The sequence below is a fragment of the Cydia fagiglandana genome, chromosome 17 (assembly GCF_963556715.1).
Source record: "Cydia fagiglandana chromosome 17, ilCydFagi1.1, whole genome shotgun sequence".
Lineage (NCBI taxonomy): Eukaryota > Metazoa > Arthropoda > Insecta > Lepidoptera > Tortricidae > Cydia > Cydia fagiglandana.
The window spans coordinates 13,916,262-13,935,472 of NC_085948.1; the positions used below are offsets into that span (position 1 = coordinate 13,916,262).

Genomic DNA, 19,211 nt, shown 5'->3' on the forward strand with positions numbered 1-19,211 from the left:
TACTTGATTACAATAGGAGACAATGTATCGGGACTCGTGTTCTTAATAATCCCACGCGATTTTACTGAACATATTGATTTTAGCGTTCACGATTTTCCCACATTGTTCATTATGCATACCTGGAGTTTATAACTTTAAGGGGCCCACTGATTACCAGTCCGCCGGACGATATCGGTCTGTCAGTTAGAAGCAAAATCTGACAGCTCCGAACAACTGACAGGCTGATATCGTCCGGCGAACTGGTAATCTGTGGGCCCCTTATATCTTCGCAATTAGTTCCTGTTTTATAATTAATAATTTGCCGGGTAATATTCCTACGCCTGGCTAGGGCTATGCTTAGCTGCATCACCATTATACAGGACAAGTAAAAACTCTTTATAGTCTTTGAATTCTTTGATACTGTAGGTTGTAGCTACCAACACGAGTATAGGGACGTTATTTTACTGTGTCACTGTCAGTTCCACTATTTTATTGTTAGAGTGCTGTAAATGTTCCTCGAAGTGTAGTTTAAGGAGAGCCCATGTAGGAGTTTAATGTTAGCCGTTAATGTTTTATGATGATTAAATTCATGGACTATCCCGGCCATCAGTGGAGACATATTATTATTATTAAGACCTGTTTGTACTTTTAAAGTAGATTGAAAGCGTGCAGACGATTCGTTTTAGAACTGGGGAATTCTAATTAAAATAAATATACTTATGCGGCGCATATTGATATCAGATTTCATTTCGATCAAAGAACTCATTCACATATTTTATGCCTCAGAAATGACTCTTATTTGGTGCAGTAACCGCAGCTGCACTACCGGTACTGAACGCGTCGCTGTCATTGTCAATTTCCATAGTAAAATCGACAGTAATGCAGCTGCGGTTAGAAATGGAATGTTACCCTTACGTATCACTCGTGTCAGATCTGTAGCAGCACACCGAGTGGAAAATAGCCGACAGAGTGAACAGTAGACATCTGTATACCAGGGCCTGAGGCGGGCGAGGAGAGCGCGCGCGCCGAGCGTCGAACGAATGGCCGCTGCTGCTACGTTCACAGGTCAGCGAGTGAGACACTTACGTATCAGATCTGCAGCAGCACACCGAGTGGAAGGTAGTCGACGGTGGTCACGACCTGAGGCGCGTGAGCGTCGTGAGGATACCGCGCGCGCCGAGCGACGAGCGAATGGCTGCCACGTTCACAGGTCAACGTGTGGGACACTTACGTATCAGATCTGCAGCAGCACACCGAGTGGAAGGTAGTCGACACTGCGAACAGAAGGCACAACGCCAGTCCGTATACTACGGCTGCGATAGCTTGAGGAGCATTCAGCGAGCGCGTGAGAAGCTCGCGCGCGCCGAGTGACGCTGGCGCCACGCATATCGCGTGCGTGCATACGTTCGCTACGTTCTCTACCTGTGGACAAAATACAATATATATAATAAATACAATATTGTGGGTCATTATAAACCCTCAGTCGCGCCATAACCTCCTCAACTAGTCTCCCATATCACATTCTATGCTAATATTTAGTACTAAGGCCTGATTCGAAACAAATTTGACAAATTCAGAGTGATTTTTCTTGGATATTTTCTAGCTTACTTTATATATACACTACGACATTATAATTATCAGAATCACAAAATTATTATACCACAAATTTTTTTTTTTATCAATTCTAAGATGATCAAAAAAATCAAATAAACGCCGCCGTCTTTTTAATTAGGCGCCAAATTGCTGTCAAAAACTTGATAAGTATGGAAGAAACTTGCACATAACTAATTTCCAACATAACCTGTTACCTAATATTATACCAATACTGAAAGGTAATTTCATTGCAATATCCATGAAACAATGAGGATCTAGACATATCTTCAAATATCTGGCGTATCAGGAATTTCGTCGATGTGGTGTCAGTTACCGGGCATTGGTTACTTTTCGACAGAGAAATCGACACCAACATCACTAAAAGAAACGGTTCGCAGCTTTAGTTTAATAATGCGGATTTCCAATATTACTTTGATAATATTTGGAGATGATCCACGATGTTTATGAGGCAATCAGCATGCTTAAGCCAGTACCCTCGAAATCGGACCAAAAAACTTGATTCAACAAAGTCCCACAGTATTGACCTATTGAACGGTATGGAGTGGAGTGTCCAAGGAATTAGTTCGTTAAAACAACAAAAACTATATGCAATATAATATTTCAAAATAAACATTGTTCTTGATAGGACTCAAACTAAGAAACTGTCAAAAAACACTGTCGGATGTATGATGGAGGGCATACAACAAAACTAACGACAGGAGCGGGAAGAAATGGAAAATGATGAATTTACTTATAAATAACAATTTTTAAACAAATTTTCAATAAATTATGGAAAAACAAATCTTGATTCAGCTAGCTTCAGTACCATTAATAGGGTTTTCAATTTGGCAGATTGAATTCGAATCAGGCCTTATATGTGCGTCGCAACGAGTTATTTGCTAGCTCATGTTTATTGATCAAAACAACAACAAAAAAAGTAGGCTGGCTGGAGTGTCAAAACTATCAAAAGCCTACACTCCATTACATACTTACATATGTCGTGTCGTAAGTTGACTCTTGAATATATTAATGTTTTGGAATTTTGCCAAATCGAGGGCCTATTGTTACGCTAGACTGTCAAGAGATCTTTGATCTTCAGTTGAAGGTTTTTGTGCCACGCAAATCGTTACATATTCGACTTTGAGCCGACTTTTAGCCTAATGCAGTTGAGATCTACTTATATATTCTAAATCAAATTAGGGAGTCTAAAGTATACCTACGCAAAAATAACCTATTTAGTCCTGTAGGGAGTGTAGGGAATGGAGAGATTTAAGTTTATAAAAGCTAGGTAGCTTAGGTACATCATTTTTAGCTCATATTCTGCGAAGCTGCTTCTGCTATTGACTGTACTGGATTTCCACTCAATAATTTAACTTCTTTATAATTAAATTAAATTAACGAGACTCATTATGCATGCATTATGCCAGTACGATGCAATAAAAAAGTTGAACAGATTTAAATTATCCAAAGAATTGTATGATCAAAGGCGATTTGCACTGAAATCAGCTAAAGATATGCCGCTCGAAGTTACATCGGCATATTTTATGCGGCTCCCAGAAAAACCGGGCAAGTGCGAGTCGGACTCGCGCAGGAAAGGTTCCGTACCCTAATGGAAAAAAAGGCAAAAAAAACGGTCACCCATACGGTACTGATCCCGAACGACGTTGACTACTTCGGTCAAAAATCACGTTTGTTGTATGGGAGCCCCTCTTAAATCTTTATTTTATTCTGTTTTTAGTGTTTGTTGTTATAGCGGCAACAGAAATACATCATCTGTGAAAATTTCAACTGTCTAGCTATCACGGTTCGTGAGATACAGCCTGGTGACAGACGGACGGACGGACAGACGGACAGCAGTCTTAGTAATAGGGTCCCGTTTTACCCTTTGGGTACGGAACCCTAAAAACGAAATGGATGTTCCGAAAAGTGCTTACGTTCTCGTCCTTACGTATGAATAGCAATGTGACAAACTTAGGAACTTAAATACTTATAAACCATGATTAAGTTCTACTTTCAGAATATGAATGGGGTGTTACTAGCAATAATGTCACCAAGTTCGTTTTTTTTGCATTAGAAATAAGGTAAACAACCTTGATGTGGCTTTCAATTGAAAAACACATTTTAAAAATAAGTTACGGCAAATATACAATGTAACAATTATGAATCTAATACGATCATTTATATTCTTCTGCTTACATAAGTAATAGTTACTGATTTTTAAAAAGCGTTTTTAATTAAAAGACTTGTCAAGATCGCTTACCTTCTTTCAAGTTCTTTCTAATGCTAAAAAACGAACCATAAGGAATATTCATAAATATAAATAAAATGTTATACTTTAACCCCCTTATTCATTCCCTTAGAAAATGACACATAAGTACAAACGATTATCAATTAGCAGGTTTGTAGGGGTAATAAGGGGGTTAAGGGGGTAAGTTTATGAATGGTCAAGTCTTACTACTGAAAAACGCCGTAATACTTACGCACGATGAAAATTACGTATTAGTAAGCTTTTATATTTAATTCCTCTTCTACTTATTTTTTATTAACCCTTAAATGCATGGTGTACGATGCAGCGTACATTACAAAAATATGTAATTTTATACATAATTTGATAAAATCTATTTATGTATTCCTATATAATATTTCAATAGTAAAACCAATCCGTTTTCCGATTTTTTACTTAAATTAACGCAATATTTTAATTTATTCGTTTTAAGACGAAATGTCGGAAAATTCCAAAATATCCAGGGTTTGATGATTTCTAGTATGTGATTTTGGAAGTATTTTTTGGGGTTTGTAATTATTTTACATTTAAAAACTTTATCATAGGTGTATCTAAAATAGTGTATCTTTCTGATGGTAGTAAGAGTTTTCATATATATCTTCCTGATGATAATTATATATTTACATAAATATGATTTAGCCTATGCAACTTCTAACACTGATTACGCAGTGAAAACCGATGTTATAATTTTTTTACCATTTTTCCCATAATCAGCAAACAATTACGTAACACATATATTAATTTCGGGCAAAAAGAAAAAATCATACATTTAAGGGTTAATTTAATAAATTTAATTGTTCTGATTCTAATTCTTACTGAAAATAATTATACTTCTAAGTTTAATGTATGCTAAAATAAAGTAGTATCCATAGTGTGAGTTTTTCCCTCGCTGATGTGACGAAAAAATGTTGTTTCCCAATGGTTTCCCACGTTCAGAAATGTTATGAGATCATGCGGCAGCGACACTTTTTTAACCCTCTTCCTTTAAAACCTCTTTCGCATCTGTTTTCTTTTTCATCTTTCGCCTGCTCGGATTTCAAAGGGGTCACTAACTTTGCTCCCTTCTAAAACAAATAACTATTGACCACCTTTGCCGCTGGTCTACATACAAGTTCATAAATATACAGTGTGGAAAGATAAGTCGAATCGGGCCCTGGGGGGAAACTAGTCAAACTACCTTAAATCCTTAAGCTGGCTCATTTTACTTAAAGGAGACATTTTAAAAAAGAAACAAAACTGCATTCTAAGAATTTTTCTTTTTTTATTCAATGTGGCTTGTCTAAAAAAATCTTGAGTACTAAATATTAGTTTTTATGGATATTTTGTACAAAAGACGAGTGTAAGACCTAATGTTTCTTGGAGAAATGTTATTATTAACATTATCTGTATCGACTAGTAGAATAAAATAGCGAGTGTTTATTTTTTGGAATTTTTAGTCGGTTCGAGTCCCGGGCGAGGCAAGCGAGTTTAAGAAAATCTTTGAATGCAGTTTTGTTTCTTTTTAAAAATAAACGAATGTTTCCTTTGAGTAAAATGAGCCAGCTTAAGGATTTAAGGTAGTTTCCCTCCAGGGCCCGACTTATCTTTCCACACTGTAACTAGAACCTGCGGTGCGGCAATTAGTGTAACTCGTAACTTATCATTTAATAATTGCAATCATGTACAACATTAGGTATAAACAAGGTACACATATGTGAACATGAACCCGGACAGCGTATAGCAATTAGTTTTAATATTATACTAAAGTCTTATCACAATAAATTTTAAGCTCGTAGGTTATAAAAAAAACAACAATGTATAGAATTTACATTACATAAACCAACAATTACTCTAATTAGGTCTTAAATGTATTTGTAAGAACTAAGCACACTTTGTATGGGGTCCTTCGACCCCATATAGCAGAGGAGTATTAGTAAGGAGTAGTAAGTAAGTATATTTTGTCAATTTATCTATTAGGTCAGGAAATGAATGCTCAAAAAACGTTGTAGAGGGAAATGCTAGGAACACAATTTTTGACTCCGTAACTTTGTTTGGACTAGTTAGGAGGTGAACATATCAAAAGTCCCCTTCTGTAGCCCCGATGCTGGAGGGTAGAGGGGGGTAAGAAGGTCGAATTTTTCGGTTTTTCATTGATATCTTGGAAACTTTGCGTCTTAGCGACATGACTACTAAGACAAACCGAAAGCTGATAAAATTAGTTACAAGTACTTAGTAGTCATGTCGCTAAGACGCAAAGTTTCCAAGATATAAGTAAAAACCGAAAAATGAGACCTTCTTTCCCCCTCTACCCTCCAGCACCGGGGCTACGGCCGGGGACTTTTGATATGTTCACCTCCTAACTAGTCCAAACAAAGTTAAGGAGTCAAAAATTGTGTACCTAGCATTTCCCTCTATACCTTCTTATTGCTTGGCCTATATTAGCAGAAAGTGGAACACAAATATGTATGCTTTTGACTAATCGAACCCGGAGTCATATTGTCCTTTGTGCGAATATCAAACGCAAAATGTCATGTGTCATGTCGTGTTTGAACGGATCTGTTTCTATTGAGAACACGTATCGCGAGATGACCCGTACCGTATCGGTATATAGGTCAATCATACAAATAGATAAACTGTATATGCTACTTAGTATATGGCTTGCTAATGAAAGCGAACATTATGTCAAAGGTAGCATCATATCAGTCATACATAGGGTTGCCAGATGAGAAATATCTAGGTGATATAATATAATGTTACCGAAAAATTTTAATATGTTTCACTTTTACATAGGACTCCTCGTCCCCTGGTTGTTTCATATCAATCCAACAACGTGCATCGCTGGGTGGTTCCGAAAAGATCTCTACAGTCACCTGCAATAATATGTTACACTACGAAGGCCGCAAAAATATCTGGCACGATCTTATTTGTAGAGCCATAAGAGCGTGTCTCATATTTTTGCGGCCTTCGAAGAGTAATAACATATTATTGGAGGTGACTGTAATAAATAACACTTCGTGCTTAGTTCTTATCCAAAAAGTTTTTTGGGAACTCAACGAGATCCTTGGTACAGTCAGCAGCAAAATTTGCTAAGCGGGCGACGTGTTCAAAATTACCTTGACACGCTCTTATTTTTTTAACAATAAATTCGAGATTCGAGCAATCTGTCTCGCCTACCGTCCCTTCTAGTCTGGCATCTCTTAACTTAATCGACGACCGCGTGGTTATTCTATCTCTTCTTTTGAGAATAAGCTGAATTTTAAAATTCTATGTAAGTACAGCTTGACTATACGATGACAGCTATATGATGACAGCAGGAATATATGATCACACGCCATGTTGCGGAATTTCACTTGAACTAATTTTTTTCATACTATACTGAACTGTCACCCTATACATGAGAATAACAGCGCCCTCTTGACAATGATCATATACATATTACTGGTCAGGCTATACTTGGATTCCCTGTTAATCGTAAATAAGTTTTATATTTCCCTGAGAGTATACAAATCATGCGAAAGGTCGAAAGAATCCAAGACGAAACGAACCTAGCAACCCTTATTACCGTATATGTGGCTCTTCGCTAGGCTATATTTGTAGCGAGACGGAGGCACATAATAGAATGATTGTTCTCGTATGATATAATATGGTTGCGGTTTCATTCCGTAAATACCAGAGGTCAATGCTTAGTACAGTGAGTAGGCATGTGTAGAAAAATATATTATGAAGCCTATTAATACCGATGGTATGTTAATGTAATAGCACCACTTGCATTTAGCCTTCAGCAGACGAAAGTGGACAACCGCGCGAAATCGCCTTTCCATACAAACGTAGTCTCCATTTTGCTCAATCAAGCGAAGGGGTATGCTATATGGCTAACATTATTTTGTGTAAAAATATTTTCCATAATAATGTCATATATCCAGAGAGGAAAATAGGGTCTACTTTTGTATGGATGGAGAAGGTGTTTCACTATCTTGTTATAATGATTCTGTAAACTGCTCCTACGAAAACTAACCGATTAACCACAGTACATAATCGAATGTATCAGCCACATTTGAGATTTAGTCACTGTCTAGTCCAGTGGTTCCTAACCTGGGGGTAATTACCCCCGTGGGGGTAAAACTGGTATTTTGTGGGGGTAATAAGCTGACCTAATATGACAATACAACAAACGTACACGTTATGTTTTTTATTACCATCGGGAGGAGGGGTAAAATCAGGTTCCCTAGTTAGTCATAGGGGTGATCGGATTGAAAAGGTTAAGAACCACTGGTCTAGTCTCTACCATCGTCCTATTTGGTCTACTGATGGTCAGTTAAAAATGCTGCTGTTATATAATTACAACAACACTTGGGTCTCTAAACTTTATTCCAACGGTGTGTTACTGAAAGGGGTAGACCTCGGCGGACTTTCTCTGATCAGATCGGGGAAATCCTGAAGAAAGGCCAGGTCAAGAGCACCCTAAACCGGCGAGCGTGTATGAGGAATGTTATGAATGTGAAGGAAGCGAAAGAGGTATGTCAGGATCGTAGCAAGTGGAAATCCGTGGTCTCTGCCTACCCCTCCGGGAAATAGGCGTGATTATATGTATGTATGTATGTGTTTCTGAAGTATCTCACGGTACTATACCTACATATAATATATCCGATATCCTTTTTAGGGTTCCGTACCCAAAGGGTAAAACGGGACCCTATTACTAAGACTTCGCTGTCCGTCCGTCCGTCCGTCCGTCCATCTGTCTGTCACCAGGCTGTATCTCACGAACCGTGATAGCTAGACAGTTGAAATTTTCACAGATGATGTATTTCTGTTGCCGCTACGAGTATAACAACAAATACTAAAAACAGAATAAAATAAAGATTTAAATGGGGCTCCCATACAACAAACGTGATTTTTGACCAAAGTTAAGCAACGTCGGGCGTGGTCAGTACTTGGATGGGTGACCGTATTTTTCTTCTTTTTTTTCCGTTTTTTTTTGCATTATGGTACGGAACCCTTCGTGCGCGAGTCCGACTCGCACTTGCCCGGTTTTTTCTGGCAAACCAGTCGTAAAATCTTTTGTATTGAAGGATACGCCCCCGTGGTTATTATTTTAGACTGTTATTTTATTCATCGTGCGGCAAAGTGATGGCGACAAAGGCCGAATTCTTAATTAGAAATATGGAAATGAGAGAATAGGACCATAATAACAGTCCTCTATTTTGTAGTCATTATACGCACACTTTACACCGTCGCTTTTAGTGTTTAAAAATAGTTTAAATCATAAATGGTTATTTCTTATGGCTGCTAAACCTATAAGACACACCTACGGGCGCGAATAAATGATATGGATGTGCATTTGACTTGCCGAGGTTGTCTGTGTGGTTGGCATGTAAAAGCACCCTAAAAGCAACATGGTTTTAAAAAATAGATCCATTATTATCAAAAGCGATCGAGAATTAAAAGCCTTACTTAAATTTGGCTGGTCTTTCATTATCGTTTACACGTTTTTTACACAAACCACCCACTATATTTTAATTCCCCGCAACCCAATATTATTTGCAAGCCGCCTTCAGTATCCTTAAAAAGGTGCAAATTCAAACTTTGTTCTCCAACAAAACTATAAGGAAAACGCAACAAAAAAGTGTTGGAAGCCCTTTTGATTTACCCAACAATTTTGTTATGGTTAACGGACCCCTGATAGTCCGGGAGCCGGCTGCATGAAACAAACCTCATCAAAAAATAGAATATACCTACCCTGTAGAGGTACCTGACATTTAGTAGATTCCAACGCACTTGGTCGGCCTAGGCTTAACCTGGCAGATTTTGTACAAATGGCAAAAACGTTGGACAAAAATTCATCAAAAAAAACCTCATCGAAAAATAGAATGAAACTTGTATGGTAGGATACCTGACCTTGAGGACAGTAAAAAAAAAGTGGTCGGCCTCACCTTAGCCTGGCAGTTTTTGCAGTCCGACCAGATTTATTGGGTCACGTGAGAGCTACAATTTACCTCATCGAAAAATAGAATGAAACAAACGGATTATAATAGCTAAAATAAGCCTGTTGACGTATGTCTTGGTCGGCCTCACCTTAACCTGGCAGTTTTTGCAGTCCGACCAGATTTATAAAAAATCATCAAAAATTTTTTATCGATAAATCGTATGAAACTTGTATGGTACGATAGCTGCCTTTGAGGACAGTATAAAAAAAATGGTCGGCCAAATCCTGTGTTTGCAGGTTCCTGTGTCCGACCAATTTTGTGGTACCACGTGAGAGCTACAATTTACCTCATCGAAAAATAGAATGAAACAAACGGATTATAATAGCTTAAATAAGCCTGTTGACGTATGTCTTGGTCGGCCTCACCTTAACCTGGCAGATTTTGCAGTCCGGCCAAATTTATAAAAAAATCATCAAAATTTTTTTATCGAAAAATCGTGTGAAACTTGTATGGTACGATAGCTGCCTTTGAGGACAGTAATAAAAAAATGGTCGGCCAAATCCTGTGTTTGCAGGTTCCTGTGTCCGACCAATTTTGTGGTACCACGTGAGAGCTACAATTTACCTCATCGAAAAATAGAATGAAACAAACGGATTATAATAGCTAAAATAAGCCTGTCGACGTATGTCTTGGTCGGCCTCACCTTAACCTGGCAGTTTTTGCAGTCCGACCAGATTTATAAAAAAATCATCAAAAATTTTTTATCGAAAAATCGTATGAAACTTGTATGGTACGATAGCTGCCTTTGAGAACAGTAAAAAAAAAAGTGGTCGGCCAAATCCTGTGTTTGCAGGTTCCTGTGTCCGACCAATTTTGTGGTACCACGTGAGAGCTACAATTTACCTCATCGAAAAATAGAATGAAACAAACGGATTATAATAGCTTAAATAAGCCTGTTGACGTATGTCTTGGTCGGCCTCACCTTAACCTGGCAGTTTTTGCAGTCCGACCAGATTTATAAAAAAATCATCAAAAATTTTTTATCGAAAAATCGTATGAAACTTGTATGGTACGATAGCTGCCTTTGAGGACAGTAATAAAAAAATGGTCGGCCAAATCCTGTGTTTGCAGGTTCCTGTGTCCGACCAATTTTGTGGTACCACGTGAGAGCTACAATTTACCTCATCGAAAAATAGAATGAAACAAACGGATTATAATAGCTAAAATAAGCCTGTCGACGTATGTCTTGGTCGGCCTCACCTTAACCTGGCAGTTTTTGCAGTCCGACCAGATTTATAAAAAAATCATCAAAAATTTTTTATCGAAAAATCGTATGAAACTTGTATGGTACGATAGCTGCCTTTGAGAACAGTAAAAAAAAAAGTGGTCGGCCAAATCCTGTGTTTGCAGGTTCCTGTGTCCGACCAATTTTGTGGTACCACGTGAGAGCTACAATTTACCTCATCGAAAAATAGAATGAAACAAACGGATTATAATAGCTTAAATAAGCCTGTTGACGTATGTCTTGGTCGGCCTCACCTTAACCTGGCAGTTTTTGCAGTCCGACCAGATTTATAAAAAAATCATCAAAAATTTTTTATCGAAAAATCGTATGAAACTTGTATGGTACGATAGCTGCCTTTGAGGACAGTAAAAAAAAGTGGTCGGCCAAATCCTGTGTTGGCAGGTTCCTGTGTCCGACCAATTTTGTGGTACCACGTAAGAGCTACAATTTACCTCATCGAAAAATAGAATGAAACAAACGGATTATAATAGCTGAAATAAGCCTGTTGACGTATGTCTTGGTCGGCCTCACCTTAACCTGGCAGTTTTTGCAGTCCGACCAAATTTATAAAAAAATCATCAATTTTTTTTTATCGATAAATCGTATGAAACTTGTATGGTACGATAGCTGCCTTTGAGGACAGTAAAAAAAAATGGTCGGCCAAATCCTGTGTTGGCAGGTTCCTGTGTCCGACCAATTTTGTGGTACCACGTGAGAGTTTCAATTTACCACATCGAAAAATAGAATGAAACAAACGGATTATAATAGCTAAAATAACCCTGTTGACGTATGGCTTGTTACGGGCGGCTTTCATAAATTCAATGTGGCAGTGTGCGGCAGAATCCACTTGCATCAAATTTGATGCAACACATTGTGGCTGGACATTAAGAGATGAAATGTATAAGATCAAATGGTTTGAAGGACACATAACGCCTTTGCGAGTCGAAGAAATAACAATAAGATAATCACTTAATATATGTGAGGTTATCTTGTGTATTTTTATTTATTTATATTTATTGAGAAGTTCAACAGCGTTTACATTAAATAATATACAAAAAACATGAGAACTTATAGCATAGCCAATAACAGAACTTCCTGTAATTTATACATAATAAAAAATCATCTGTGGGTAGACTTGTAACTTGTGCTGTACAAGAATCGTAAATATAACTTAATTTGTAAGTCTTTAAGGTACAAGGAAAAAGAGAAAAAATTAATAATAACTGTAAACTGGAAAAAAAATCCTAAAATAGTAGGTATAGCTCTAATTTTGCGTAAACAATAAATAAAACATAGTAAAATAAAAATACATACAGTACCTACATAAACGAGCGAATCTATTAGTTTGTATGCATTTATTGGAATTTATGTGTTCGTGTGTGTGTGTGTGTGTGTGGTGTGTGTGTGTGTGTGTGTGTGTGTGTGTGTGTGTGTGTGTGTGTGTGTGTGTGTGTGTGTGTGTGTGTGTGTGTCTGTGTGGGTGGGTGGGTGGGTGTATGTGTGTAAGTGGGTGTGATAGTGCGTGACTACCAGGAAAGTTGCTTTGCAATTTGTGATTTGAAAACACGTCTGGAGGAGAAGAAAGGGTCAATGTTTTGGAACGATTTATTATAGGTACGTGCGATTCTACTCAGAATTTAATAGAATAGAATTTTGGCCATAATTGGTACGATGACAGGGAATATGGAATAGTGTGGTGTGACGAGTTCGGCGCGTGGGAGCGCGGAGCCCTAACTGTGACAGCAATCCAACGCAGTCTAGATGCCCGTTGAGAACATCGTGGAGGAACATTTTACCATTTATTTAAATTTTGGAAGGATCACGTGCAGTTTTTCCTCTTATATTACAAGTGTTCGATTAAAAACTAAGCTTTGGTGTATACCTACCTGGATCACCTGCACGTACAAGAAGGCGTTTCATATACGCCCGCCCATCAGATAGGTACACAAAGTCATGATGCGTATGGAATACAGCATGTGTGGTCCTATTCTAGCTGTCACGTGGTATCACAAATTTGGTCGGACTGCAAAAACTGCCAGGCTACGGTGAGGCCGACCAAGCCATACGTCAACAGGTTTATTTTAGGTATTATAATCCGTTTGTTTCATTCTATTTTTCGATGAGGTAAATTGTAGCTCTCACGTGGTACCACAAAATTGGTCGGACACAGGAACCTGCAAACACAGGATTTGGCCGACCATTTTTTTTTACTGTCCTCTTAGGCAGCTATCGTACCATACAAGTTTCATACGATTTTTCGATAAAAAAATTTTGATGATTTTTTCATAAATTTGGTCGGACTGCAAAAACTGCCAGGTTAAGGTGAGGCCGACCAAGACATACGTCAACAGGCTTATTTTAGCTATTATAATCCGTTTGTTTCATTCTATTTTTCGATGAGGTAAATTGTAGCTCTCACGTGGTACCACAAAATTGGTCGGACAGAGGAACCTGCCAACACAGGATTTGGCCGACCACTTTTTTTTTACTGTCCTCAAAGGCAGCTATCGTACCATACAAGTTTCATACGATTTTTCGATAAAAAAATTTTGATGATTTTTTTATAAATTTGGTCGGACTGCAAAAACTGCCAGGTTAAGGTGAGGCCGACCAAGACCTACGTCAACAGGCTTATTTTAGCTATTATTATCCGTTTGTTTCATTCTATTTTTCGTTGAGGTAAATTGTAGCTCTCACGTGGTACCACAAAATTGGTCGGACACAGGAACCTGCCAACAAAGGATTTGGCCGACCACTTTTTTTTTACTGTCCTCAAAGGCAGCTATCTTACCATACAAGTTTCATACGATTTTTCGATAAAAAATTTTTGATGTTTTTTTTATAAATTTGGTCTGACTGCAAAAACTGCCAGGTTAAGGTGAGGCCGACCAAGACCTACGTCAACAGGCTTATTTTAGCTATTATTATCCGTTTGTTTCATTCTATTTTTCGTTGAGGTAAATTGTAGCTCTCACGTGGTACCACAAAATTGGTCGGACACAGGAACCTGCCAACAAAGGATTTGGCCGACCACTTTTTTTTTACTGTCCTCAAAGGCAGCTATCTTACCATACAAGTTTCATACGATTTTTCGATAAAAAAATTTTGATGTTTTTTTTATAAATTTGGTCGGACTGCAAAAACTGCCAGGTTAAGGTGAGGCCGACCAAGACATACGTCAACAGGCTTATTTTAGCTATTATAATCCGTTTGTTTCATTCTATTTTTCGATGAGGTAAATTGTAGCTCTTACGTGGTACCACAAAATTGGTCGGACACAGGAACCTGCCAACACAGGATTTGGCCGACCACTTTTTTTTTTACTGTTCTCAAAGGCAGCTATCGTACCATACAAGTTTCATACGATTTTTCGATAAAAAATTTTTGATGATTTTTTTATAAATTTGGTCGGACTGCAAAAACTGCCAGGTTAAGGTGAGGCCGACCAAGACATACGTCGACAGGCTTATTTTAGCTATTATAATCCGTTTGTTTCATTCTATTTTTCGATGAGGTAAATTGTAGCTCTCACGCGACCCAATAAATCTGGTCGGACTGCAAAAACTGCCAGGCTAAGGTGAGGCCGACCACTTTTTTTTTACTGTCCTCAAGGTCAGGTATCCTACCATACAAGTTTCATTCTATTTTTCGATGAGGTTTTTTTTGATGAATTTTTGTCCAACGTTTTTGCCATTTGTACAAAATCTGCCAGGTTAAGCCTAGGCCGACCAAGTGCGTTGGAATCTACTAAATGTCAGGTACCTCTACAGGGTAGGTATATTCTATTTTTTGATGAGGTTTGTTTCATGCAGCCGGCTCCCGGACTATGATTACAAACATCATTCGACATCGACAATCGATCGATTTATGTGGTTGAAAAGCTCTTGAGGGGCCTACTGATTACCAGTTCGCCGGAAGATATCAGCCTGTCAGTTGTTCGGAACTGTCACCTTTTGCGGCTTTTGCTATGCTTTTGCGTTTAACTGACAGACTGATATCGTTCGGCGAACTGGTAATTTGTGGGCCCGTATAAAAGACAGATTTAAACTGTATAGATATAGATACCTACCTATTTATAAAAATTGAGCGCATGATTTGTATTATAACAGACGTGAGGATTATATCAAACGAGACTAGAATTTATTAGCACATGCACATCTACGCTGTACCTACTAAATTAGTATGGATGGACGATACCCTGATTAGGTTGAATACATTATTACATTAGAGCACACGATCGGTGGGGTCCCTTGAGGGATGGCCTTTCCATTGAATAAAGAAATTATCTATCTATCTATCATTAATGGTTATAGACTGGGCACTTAGGTAACTGGATAGAGAACTAGACTAATATGATAAGTAACTCCATAGGGGCTCGGTATATTAGTTATACATATACCCACCAAAAACATAAATGTAAAAAAGGAGAGCCAAGTTCAATACAAAAATTATGCTTGGCTGTGGGGCTCGCCGCAAAAAGAATGGAGATCTAAATGAGTGCCACTGCCAAGTTCTATGCAAAATCCAAATATGTATTTATAGGAACAAAATAACATTATAAACAAGTATTAAACTCTATTTCTTTGCTTTATTGGATACCTATAACAATAGCTGTTATTTAAAAAAATGTGAGATCTTAAAGTAGGTTAGATTTGACTTGGCCAGTTTTCATTATATCAATCATTTTATATATATTGTAATTCTGATAAAACCTGGCCAAGCCAAATCTAAGCTACTTTAAGATCTCATATTTTTTTTAAATAACAGCAATTGTTATAGGTATCCAATAAAGCAAAGAAATAGAGTTTAATACTTGTTTATAATGTTATTTTGTTCCTATAAATACATATTTGGATTTTGCATAGAACTTGGCAGTGGCACTCATTTAGATCTCCATTCTTTTTGCGGCGAGCCCCACAGCCAAGCATAATTTTTGTATTGAACTTGGCTCTCCTTTTTTACATTTATGTTTTTGGTGGGATATCAATACTTTTTGTAAAGAAAACTAGGCAGGTATTGAGATTTAATGTTTTTTCTTGTGTTTCCGCTGTATGGTTTTTACTTCTGTTCTTTGTATAATTATGTGGTACCGCGCGCCGCCGACGACACACCGTTGGCCGGTTGTTTAGAGCGTATTAAAAGTTTTTTGTATGGGGACACCACTTATTTTTTGACTAAACTTTATTTTAATATAGCAAATATAATAATACATATATTGGGGTAGTTTCAAATATCTGCTTGTAACGGTTCCAACGCTACAATAAAAAAATATTTTTTTGTATGGGGACCCCCCCTATTTTTTATTTTTAGATTTTTTCCTACGCTTACACACAATAACCGAGCTGGATTCCAAATTTCATCCTTCTAGGTCATCTGGAAGTAGGTTAGGTTTAGGTACTTATATCAGTCCCAATAAAAAATGTTTTTTTTGTATGGGGACCCCCCCTATTTTAAAACTTTATTTTATTTTTAGATTTTTTCCTACGGTTACACATAATAACCGAGCTGGATTCCAAATTTCATCCTTCTAGGTCATCTGGAAGTAGGTTAGGTTTAGGTACTTATATGTCAGTCCCAATAAAAAGTGGTTTTTTTGTATGGGGACCCCCCCTATTTTTTAACTTTATTTTATTTTTAGATTTTTTCCTACGGTTACACACAATAACCAAGCTGGATTCCAAATTTCATCCTTCTAGGTCATCTGGAAGTAGGTTAGGTTTAGGTACTATAAGTCATAAGTCAGTCTTAAAATTTACGACTTTTTGACCTTCATACCTTTATAACCGTTTGAGCTAGCTTCATGAAATTTGGGCTTCTAGATATCCTTATGGATATAATTAAACACACGTAGTTTTATGTGTTTACGTCAAAGATGTTTTGAGTTATAGAAGGGTCAAAAGTGGCACCAAGTGGTTCGTGTAATATTACACTCGGCGCTGGCTAGCCAGTTCCTTTGCTTGAACTTGGCTTGACACGCTGCCGCGTGTCTAGATTCGTCTTACGTGTCCAATTGTTGCGGAGTTATGAACTTTGTCCCGTTGAGATAAGGGCTAGAATTTCGTATTTTTAGGCTATAGGCTTAAGATACAACAGACTGGCGAGCACGTATTATGTCCGACATAAAGTTTTCGTTTCAAAAAGAAAGCACCTACGTGCGAAAGAGGCAAATGTTTTATACCGCCCATAAAATACATCGTGCTACCATTGCATAAGATGTATACGAAAACCTATACGTAGAGCTGATGAAAGTTTATATACATATGCAGATTCCTGAAAATAATTCCGTCATGGGTTGGTCATGGGGGTAATGGTCAAAAATACAAACAAACATTTTTTTTTTATATAACGACCATCAGGTTCAAGTGTCAATATATTATTAAGTATTTCAATAACAAATCAAATAGAAAGTTAACGCAAAATTAAAGCATCTATGTCTACATATATGCTTAGATTCGATTAATATATCGTCGGGTGACAAGCAAAAGTCACTAACTAACACCATTGAAATTATTGGAAAATAAACCGTGTTACAAGTGTAATAATGTGCATTGTTACTTTAATTTCTTTATAGTACTTAGCAGTGGCGGCGCGTCCATAAAAGCCGATTCCCACCGGCTTGCCTGTTTTTGGACGTTTGAGCAGAGTTGTAAAGGAAATATGTAAGCCTAATTAGCCCCGGCTTGCCTATGGATATGTTTGACGCGCCGCCACTGGTACTTCGTGACTTTTGCTTGTCACCCGACGATATTTTCTTGGGCAGAATACATATCTAAGGCGGAAAAATAATAAGTTTTAGGTAGGTACATATCTCGGAGGCTTACATCGCGCCAAAACTTGTTATCGGGGGGTTTTCTTGTATTATCGTCTGCAGTGGCGTGGCGGCAGGGCAGGAAGCGAAGTTATCTTCCGGCACTAGGCCGTAAAATACATTTACTCATGGTTCCCTACTAGCGACCAGCCTAGTGATCCAAAAAACTCGAGCCCTGTTACCTCTTTTTTTACAGCTCGCCTCATTTCACGACGCCTAAAAGACTAAAAGCCTATTTTACTAATGAAATAAAAAAAGGCTTTTAGCCTTTTAGGCGTCAAGAGATGAGGCGAGCCCTAAAAAAGGCTCACAGGGCTGTCTTTTGGATCACTAGACCAGCCACGCCGGATTTCAGACATGAAACGTGTCAAACAATGTAGGCATAATTGGTTTTTGTTACTATAACACTAACAATAACAATAGGAACAAGTAGGTAGTAAGTAACACTAACTAATGTCTAAACTAAAGCATATTTTGGACACGATCATTAAGTGCCTATTATCAATAGTTTCGGGTGGAAAAAGTTTCTGTAATTATGTCCATTTAATGTATAGTAATCGTTTGACATTAACCCTTTCGCCTCGATGCTATCGTAATTTGTTACGAAAGTAGACCGCCAATAGCACGGAAAGGGTTAAATGGGTCACACAAATACGATTAGGTAGGTAGTTTCCTTTGGGTATATACATTCAGTGTGTTCAAAGATGTGGATTTAATTGAATTGGAATGTTGGTTATTTACCTACCTATGGTATGAAAGATTTTGATACACAATACGAATTAATATGTATAAATCCCCTGTATATTTGTATAATCCTTTGTTATCCCGTTATACCTACCTACCTTCCCATCATGACAATAGATAGGTAAATAATCGTCTATTCTGTTATTTGAATACGCGATTATCTATAGATTAGTTGTTTTCGCAATATTAAGTAGGTATATTATGTATACAGATATCATTACATGTAATCACGGATGGTATTATGACCCTTATCATATTATACAATCTGATCTGTGATTTGCTGATTTGGTGTATGTATTGTCCGTTACACAACTGGACAAATATCGGAAACTGCAAATCCCTATGGGCTTGTGCACTAATCACGCGAGGTGTTTTCAGTTACTTTTTGACCGCCCCTCTCCCTAGGTTATATTTGATGAGGTTTTTGGCTACCCCCCTCCCGCACATAATCTCACGTGTATTTTTTTTTATTTTTTCATTCGACCTATTTTCTAGATAAATAGTATTGTAGGTATAAAGTAAATACAATTAAATAAATTTTTTGCCAATAACTGATTTTTATATTTACATAACTTCTAATATAATATACCTATGTCATGATTTCCTATATACCCC

At 37.6% G+C, this 19,211-nt stretch overlaps 1 protein-coding gene across 1 annotated transcript in view; it reads right to left on the minus strand.

Moving 5' to 3' along the window:
* Positions 1 to 19,211, minus strand: part of LOC134672600 (monocyte to macrophage differentiation factor) — a 67,453-nt gene that overhangs the window by 39,948 nt on the left and 8,294 nt on the right. Inside the window, exon 2 of the mRNA XM_063530553.1 lies at positions 1,211 to 1,401. Coding sequence (XP_063386623.1) covers positions 1,211 to 1,401 — 191 coding nt within the window. The remainder of the gene's footprint in view (positions 1 to 1,210; positions 1,402 to 19,211) is intronic.